The sequence below is a fragment of the Chinchilla lanigera genome, unplaced genomic scaffold (genome assembly GCF_000276665.1).
Source record: "Chinchilla lanigera isolate Chin_1 unplaced genomic scaffold, ChiLan1.0 scaffold00017, whole genome shotgun sequence".
Classification (NCBI taxonomy): Eukaryota; Metazoa; Chordata; class Mammalia; order Rodentia; family Chinchillidae; genus Chinchilla; species Chinchilla lanigera.
Window position 1 is genome coordinate 18,315,410 of NW_004955418.1, and position 9,168 is coordinate 18,324,577.

General features: G+C 33.2%; 1 protein-coding gene across 11 annotated transcripts in view; it reads left to right on the forward strand.

The window, feature by feature from the left end:
* Fam172a (family with sequence similarity 172, member A) overlaps nucleotides 1-9,168 on the forward strand; it is a 410,259-nt gene that overhangs the window by 101,586 nt on the left and 299,505 nt on the right. For all 11 annotated transcript variants that reach the window (XM_013512947.1, XM_005382264.2, XM_013512945.1 and 8 more), the window contains 2 exons: nucleotides 1,081-1,146; nucleotides 7,095-7,286. In XM_013512947.1, the coding sequence (XP_013368401.1) occupies nucleotides 1,081-1,146; nucleotides 7,095-7,286 (258 nt within the window). The remainder of the gene's footprint in view (nucleotides 1-1,080; nucleotides 1,147-7,094; nucleotides 7,287-9,168) is intronic.

The window sequence follows — 9,168 nt, forward strand, 5'->3', positions numbered from 1 at the left end:
CATTTATAGCAAATTTGTTATCTTACAATTCCGTATGTTAGAAGCTTGGTAGGAAATTCAGTAGTTGAATGTGAAGGTGTAGTCCGGTGGTTTAGGACTGGAAGAAGACTCCATTTACTACTGACTTGTGCACAGTGAAGTCCCTTGCAGTTGTAGGGCTGAGGGCTCCTTTTCTACTGACTTTAGTTTGAAGATTATGCCATTCTAAAGATCACCACACTTCTCGGTTTTTGCTTTTCTTCTGCCTTCAAAACCCAGGGCAACCAGTGTAGCCCTTTTTACTTTGCATTTCTCTGAGACTTTGTGCCTCTATAGTTTTCCACTCTGAAGGTCTTACATAATTAGATTGGGCCACCCTGATAGTCCAGGGTAACTTTCCCATTTTAAGATCACTAATCTTCATTGTATAGGCAGGCCTCTTTACCATGTACCATTACATAGTCATAGGTTTCAGGAATGGGAACATACATATCTTTGAGAAGACCATGTTTCTCCCTCCCATAAATAGAGTATTGCCTGGTACCTGGCTTTTCGGTGTCCATGTTCTTTTTTTTGTTTATAGTACCTGAAATATTTTCCTCCTCGATTCAGTGAATACAAAAGAAGTATGGAGATTCAGACTCCCATAGGATTATATAAGATAAAAGATCTGTGGGGAAGTACAAGGGAAACAGATTCTAAAAACATAGAGGAAATAAAAGATGCTTTTTACAGTAGTCCTATCCAAAGGAGAAAGTCTTATATGTTCTTTCAGTTTTACAATAATTGGTCCTAAGCTTTTTTGTGGGGGGTACCAGGAATCGAACTCAGGACCTCATGCTTACCAGGCAGGCACTGCACCACTGACCTAAATACCTGGCCAATGGGTTCTGTCTTTACCTCCAAGGTCTATAGTTATTCACATAGCAACAGGAAGTAAACTATTACAAATAATTAGGAATCTCTTAATGTAATATCAGAACTCTCCAAGATGATTAGACATTCACTTAGAGGAATAACTTTCAATATTTTATCAAATTTTACATCAGTTTTGATAATGTATGACCTTGCATCTTAATATGTTATTTCTTTCCTACTTAGATCATCACGAAGTATGTATATGAGCTCCTGGAAAAGGACTGTAATTTGAAAAAAATCACTATTCCAGTAAGTCCAATTTTTTTAAATGTTTATTTCAAATAAAAGGTTTAGGTTTGAAAATGTTGACACTAAAAGGGTTATCCTTTCCTTTGTCCTTTTTTGTTTCAGTGGAATAATTTACTTATTTGAAGTCAACCAGAGCACTTTCGGTTGCATTGGACATTCACTAACTGTTTAAACATTTGATTTTTAAAAAGTGTTTTATTTCTATACACAGTATGTTTCCTCTAAACATTCCCAAATTCATTTCTAGTACTTGCTGTTTGTAATACTGCCCGGGACCTTTTTAGCAGAACACAATTTTGAAATTTCGCACATTTTGCAGGTTTGGAGTCAAAAACTGAAGATTTGTTCTCAGACTCAAATTCCACCCCCCCCCAAAAAAAAACTCAGTTTAAAGCATGAATATTAAGCTTTCAAATGAAAAAAATAACTAATCTTATGTGTAAAATGATGTTTATACTACATTAGATGATCTTTGCTGTTCTTAGCAGCTCTGTTTATGATATAGAAGAACTTCGAAGGTTTGAGGAAAGTAATCTATTTGATTTACACAAAACTTTGTAGGTAATTTCATTTGTGTGGATTTTACAATTTAAAATTCCGTAGTAATAACATCCTCTTACAAACTGGGGAGTTTGAGGGTTTCTTAACATGGTTGATTTCATAGTTCAATTTTAAACAACTTCTATTTTTATATTTTTCTATAGGTAACCCCAAGTGCTACGTCACATTGTTATTCATTTAGTGATTCCTTCAATTCAGCAAAGCTTTATTTAAGGGTCTTTGAGGTTCTGTTCACTGCAAGTGCTTGTGCCATATTAGTGAATAAAACATTATTCTGTGTAATAGGCCAACCTTAGGTTTATTTGGACTCTTTCTTTCCTTTAGAAATCCATGAAAGCCTAGGCTTCAGGAATTTTGGGGAAGGAGTATGCCAGTCTTTTGGAATGCAACTTTTTGTTTTATTTTTGACATTAGATCTAGTGTTTTTATAAAAAGTATGTGCTCACTTTGGTCTTTTGCAAAGTCAAGGTACAATTCTGTCACTTTGTGCAGTCTTCCTTTCTTGTTATTTCTTTTAGAATTTCTCGAGAATGATAAAGATACAACATACTCAACATTAAGTCCTTTAGGATATTTCTACTTCCCCTGAACCCTCAAACTTACTTCAATCCCTAGATTTCCAGTACAAATCACAAGACAGTTGGCTTGTTATATGATTAAATTGTATTACCTTCATTGAAAACCTGACATTAGGTTGAGGACTTATTTTGTAATTCCTTTATTATCCTCTCATTTTAAATTTAGATTCTGATGCTAATCAGTGTACAGGGATACTCATATTCGGTGAGACCTATAAAGAACAGCATGTCCACTTTTGGTAATAATGATTCCCTTATTTTATAAGCTTAAAAAAACCAAGTTAATCTCTCTTTTAAATGATCACATATTTTACATAATTCTGAAAGTTTTCCTCAGTAACTATTATATTTCTCCCAAATCTTCCTAAATCCAAGACCTACAAGTGTGGTTTTTAAAAGAGACATTCTTTTTGCTAAGAGTACCACCACCTCTTTTTTCCTTGACAGTGAACTAAAATTTAGTTGTATAGCTAAATTACTTAGAAAAGATCGCCCCAGTTTTTAAAAACAATAGCACTTTGTGGAAGCCAGTGATTTGACAGTAAAGATCATGACCATGTCTTATGTTCACTTTATACTGAAATAAATAGGGTAAAATATTCTCTAGTATAGTATCTCATACCTGTATAGATATTGAGTACATGAATTATCATAATAAATTCAGTAGTTTTTTTTGTTTATACATATACCATGTTTAAATGAAACATCATAATTTGTGAGGTTCCAGAGTATAACAGAATGAATTGTTCATTGCTAAATATTGTCTTATGCAGTCTCAGTGACCTAGTAATATTTGAGGTTGATTTGTTAATAAAGCGATATCTTAGCTTAATCACTTAGCGCTGTTTAAAGATAAATAGCCTTGGGGGCTGGGGATTTAGCTCAGCGGCAAAAGCGCCTGCCTGGCAAGCGCAAGGTTGTGAGTTCGGTTCCCGGTACCGGAGAAAAACCAAAAAAAAAAAAAAAAAAAAAAAAAAAAAAAAAAAAAAAAAAAAAAGATGAATAGCCATTTCCAAATTTTATTAGGCTAATGAAGAAAAATTATTTATGTAGATATTTTAATATGTAAACAGCACTGACTATATAGAGGAATTATAGTTGCAATGTATAGTCAGAGTCTTCTGTTAAATTGAGGTGAATATTACTCAATGACTAGCTCAAGTACTGTGTTGCTTTTATCACGTAATCATTAATATTATTATATTATTCATCTTCATTGTTGTTTTTCCTTGTCTATTCTGGTGTTCTCATATTTTCCAGTCAACTTTTCTGGATATTCAGGTAAAACTTTATTTACTCATGGCTACCTTAATGTACCCCTTAAAAATTATTTTTTTATCTCTTTTTAAAATTTATTTTAAAAAGGAAAACATATTAACAAACAGACATCCATTTACAAAATAGCATAAGAACAATATAAGCAATACTGAATTACAGACAAAGTGGTAGGAAATTAACAGTGGTTGTTGTATTACATATTGATATCTTCTAAGTGGTTTCTCAGGAAAACAAATACAGACATACGAGGTTAATCAAATAAGTAATCATTAATTGTTCCTTTCAATAAAGCAACAGAAGTCAGTAGTACAACTATGTTAGATATCCTGTGTGTACATATATACATAATTTACCCTTCTTTCTTTTCTCTTTTCCCTCATCCCAGTTGCTCTTTACTTTTGAGCATTTTCCTTTCATTTCACAATGTCTATCATACCTCCTAATTTTTATTCACTCTTTCAGGTTCTTACACTAGTGAGACAATATGCTGCTTACACAGGGAGGTCTGGTTTATTTCACTTATAAGTATGGTCTCTAGTTGTGACCATTTGTCTGTAAAAGCCTCGAGTTTATCTTTCTTTATAGCTGAGTAATATTCCATTATATAAAAGTACCACAATTTTTTTATCCATTCCTCAGTGGATGGGCATTTGGGCTGCTTTCACAATTTAGGAATTACAAATTGTGCTGCTGTAAACATGGGCGCACATATATCGCTGTGATATGATGTTTTTAGATCTTCTGGGAAAATACCCAGCAGGGGGATAGCTGGGTTGAATGGGACTTCCAGACCTAGTTTGCTGAGGAATCTCCAAACTGATTTCCACAGTGTTTTCACCAGTCTGCTTTCCCACCAGCAGTGGAGAAGATTTCCTATGTCTCTACAGCCTCGCCAGCATTTGTTATTGATAGATTTCTTAATGCTAGCCATTCTGACTGGGGTGAGATGAAATCTCAATGTTGTTTTAATATGCATTTCTCGAATGACTAAAGATGCTGAACATTTGCTCATGTATTTATTTGCCATTTGTATCTCCTTGTCTGAGAAGTGTGTATTCATCTCAGCTGCTCATTTTTAGATTGGGTCTTTGAATTTGCCCCTTAAAAATTCTTGAGCAGCCTTAAAATAAACACTTTTTTATCTTCTGAAAATTAGACTGTTTCAGTTTTAAAATATTGTTTGGAGTTCAAAGTGGCAAAATTCCATTGCTTAAAAGTTTTACTGAATTCCCTGTCAGTTAACAGGAGACTTAGTCACGTAGAAAACAAGAGGCAACGATCAGCACCTCCTTAAAGCCTATAGCTACCGTCTTTCTTGTGAAGATAAATAGATAGCCATTTCCATTGCCGTGCAGGGATCCATTAAGGCCTCACTATGAGTCACTTTTATTTGTGGAAGTTGTGACCTGTTTTTTAGTTGTACAGAGATATGTATGCCTTTTAATTTTTTCTTCTGATCTTATCACTGTGTTTTTGTTTCTTTTAAGCCACCTTACCTGAGCGATCCCTCTGTTTTCATATAATGTCCTAGGTAAAAGGGGACTTTTCTTCTCAGGTTTGGTTTTCTCTGTCTCTCTTCTACTTCTCTTCCTGTGTGGCTTCAGTTTCATTTGCTTTTAACATCCTAATTTGTTTACTGTGGACACAGCATGCAAGTGAAGCTAATGTGATTGTGTTTCACTTCATATTTCTCTTCCTACATTTTTAGTTACTAATAATAAAGTTGTAGTTACATCATTTTAATTCTTAACATTATGAAGCTCTTTTAAAATGCTTTATCATTATGCATTAGTCTAATTTTCAGTATATGCTTCTGAACCAGGCAAATGTTATAGCTATTTAAAGCAGATGCATTATTTAGTTCAATTCCTTTTACCCAAAGGAAGTCACTGGTGATGCTTGATAAGTGTTTGTATTCTAAATGTACGTGTTCTTTCCTTCACTTAATTAGTACCTGTAACGCACCAGCTTCCAGTCTAGACACTTGGAATGTAACTGAATGCAAAATGGAGAACTCTGTGACTTCTTGGACTACCATTCTAATAGGGAGAGCAGATGCTGAGGAAGCCATGTACAAACAGATGCATGAAGTACACAGTGTGTCAGATTGTAGTATGTGGTGTGGCATAAAATAAATCAGGAAAAGTGACCAGGAAATTTTTAGGGAAGTATTTGCAATTTTAAATGGATAGATGAGGAAGTCTTTACTGAGAAGGGGTTTTTTCCTCCCCTTAAGCCCAATGGCCTTTCTGTTCTTGCTGAATAAAATGCTATTTATGCTTCATTTATAGCTAAGCATCTAGTATATGGACCAATCTCATTGTGTTAGAAGTACAGAAATTTTATTTTATTTTTGTATTCCCATGCTTACTGGCTGGGAATGTTTGGAATCCCAGGAATATTTTGGTATCTTGAGCTTTTGCGTATTTCTTATTTTGATTTCTTCATGAATACCTGTTGTTGACAACGTGAGGAGCTATTACATTGCACAGCATGAGGATTCATCCCTAGTAGGGGTGTGTGTTACCAGCTGTCTGTACTCTTCAGCTCTGGCTGGGACCTGGCTGCAGACTTCCATTTCAGGTTACTGGCCCCCATTCATGTGGGATACAGTTCACTGTGAGCTGCGACACATGTGATAGAAGCTTGGGAAGTGATAACTCCTTCTTTATGTTCTTGTATCTCTTTCAAATTTAAATCATGCATCCTCTAGCTAGATACCTAAATATTAAGCAAAATCAAAATGGATAAACATTCAGTTTTTCTCTCACTAGTACTTAAAGCAAGGTTTTAACTAACTAGTACTTAAAGCAAGGTTACCGGAATACATGAATAATGTTGCTTCATAAAATAATTGTACAGTTCTGCACTTACAATGTCAGTGAAACTTGAAAGTCCATATACAGAGAAAAGTATCTGAATTTTTTAAGTTTCCGTTTCCTCTTTTAAAAATCTTTAGTGTTTGCGACTAAAATATAGTTTTCCAGTAGATGTATCTTCAAACGGGGCTTTTCTGTTTCCTATTACAGGTATAACAAACATCAACTAAAGAATTATAGGCTTAATAGCTATGTGACCTTGGGCAACTGCAACTCGTTTAAATTATCTAAGATTCAATTTCATCCACTAATGAGCCTTATAATAGTATCACCTTAATAGGATTGTTATTAAAAGAGAATGTTTTTAAAAGTTAGCAGAGTATCTGAATCACAGGAAGTGCTAAAAAAAATTACTTATTCTTAATGTAGGATGATTAATATAATACTAACTACACAGTAATAATGTAGGGAGGTGTATTCCCGGTATTCTTTGAAATACATTTTTATATCCAAAGTACTGTCATGTTTTGCTCATCCACCTAATATGCAATTGCTAATCTCTAATGAAAATTTTAATTGTATTTTAAAGTTTTTTTTACTCCTATAATTCTGTAGTGAACATTAAATAATTTGTAATCATTTGTCCTCTCATTTTTTGTATGCCTCATCAGCAAACATTTATTTATTATCTATTTTTTTTTTTTAATTACAGGTAGACGCCATTGAAAGTGAACCAAAGAGTTTTATCTTTATGAGTGAGGACGCCTTAACAAACCCACAGAAACTGATGGTCCTCATCCACGGCAGTGGTGTTGTGAGGGCAGGTCAGTGGGCTAGAAGGCTTATCATAAATGAAGATCTGGACAGTGGCACACAGATTCCTTTCATTAAGAGAGCTGTGCACGTAAGTGCAATTTCCTTCTTCTGGCATTTTACAGTGTTATTATGTGTTGTAAAGTTTTTTTTCATGTCCCTTCAAAAAGTGTATGCTAAGTAATAGCTGGTCTTCACATGATTAATTTACATGATGATTTTATATGTTATTTCGCAGTTCTTAGGAAAAGCAAAGTGATATTGAACATACAAAGACTTAGGCAGTATCTTGAAATGAGTATTTTGATTTCTAAGGTCATTCTGTTTTTTAAGTATATGAAATGTCAAACCATCAAATATTCATCAATATTGAAAATACTTCTAACAAACTATCATGATTGCTTTTGTAAGCCTTTGACTACCTAATTTAGTAAAGTAAAGGAGATGTGCTAGTTTAAACTACTCTGTTATCTTCAGTGAAGTTGAAAAGGAAAGGAGATCCACTCTCTTCTCATTAAAGGAAAAGTAAAAATAACTCAACGGTTTTTGTCCTATCTTTCAAATATTCCATAGAGCTCCCAAAATAAATTGCTGTATTCATAAAACAAACATACAGTATGGTAAACTATAATGTTTACTAAATTTTGTATTATTTGAATTCAAACTTTTTAAAAATTAGTATCTTAAGATTGTGTTCAAGGTTTTCCATTCTGAAATAATGAAATTACGTTTCCTACCTAACATTGTTAGATCTTATTGTTCATCTAATGTTGTTTTACTGTCTCATTCTTAATTTCTGCATTGAACAGCCAAATTTCACAAAGTATGCATTTCTTTTACCATGAGTAGAAATCATCAGAAAAAAAGTATAGTGGCATCTTATGTAAAAAAATTACTGTAAGACAACATAATTATTGAATTGTATGTGTCTATGTTTAGTTTTTGAATATTTTTATAATTAAAATTGGAAAGACTTGGATACCCAGATAATTACAAAAATCAAAGTGTAGTATATTCTCTATTCTGTTGGCTCTGAAATGATAAGAAGCCTCAACCTACCTCCTAATGAATGTTTCTGTCAATAGACTTTGGATTCCTTAAAATGCTGCAAGTTGAATTCCTTAGGTTAATGCTGTATGTTTGTTTTGGTTTTCATGAATATATAAAGAACACAAAGACATTACTGTTGGTTTGGTTCCTAACTCTAATAGTGTTTTCCATAGAATTGCAGTAACTACTTTTTCAATTAATAAATTGAATTAACTAAATATTCATTCAGTAAATTAAACCTTATACTGAAATAATGTAAAATATTATATTCATTAATTTTTTTGAGGTTATAACTTCCAAATGAATTTTCTCTTTGACATGTTAATTTGTGAATAGGTTAGAACAGATCTCATTCATGTACTTTAGGAAAAACATTATATGTACAATATATGAACAATCCAATAAATGTTTGAAAACAAAACTTAGTAGAGAAAATTGGATGTTTTCTGCTAGTGAGTTCTTGGTGAATTACTTTATTTAATATATCTCTGCTATAGGCCATCTACGCCTTGCTTATTCTAGAATACTTGGTTGTGTATGGTTCTTGAAGTGAAAGAATATTGAGAAACCGAGCAAATCTCGTTGCATGAACAGGCTGCCCAGAGACAGACCCACAGGAGGGTGGGATTGTCAGCAGTATTAGAATTGTAAGGCATTTTGGTTTTATAAATGGCAATGAATTTCCCTGCCTTTTTCAATCATGGCAACTCATGATTCCTTGAAAAGAAACAGTTGATTTCTTAAGACTGTGGTATGCTTCTACATTTAATTTTTGTGCTTTATTGTCTTTAGTTTTTAAAAATGAGTATGAGGTAACTTCCTTTATAGTGAATATCTAAAGCATGCTTTTAAAAATCCAGATCAGTATTTTTTATTACTTTTGCTTTTTTTTTCTTTGTACCTAAACCTTTTATCTTTTTTTT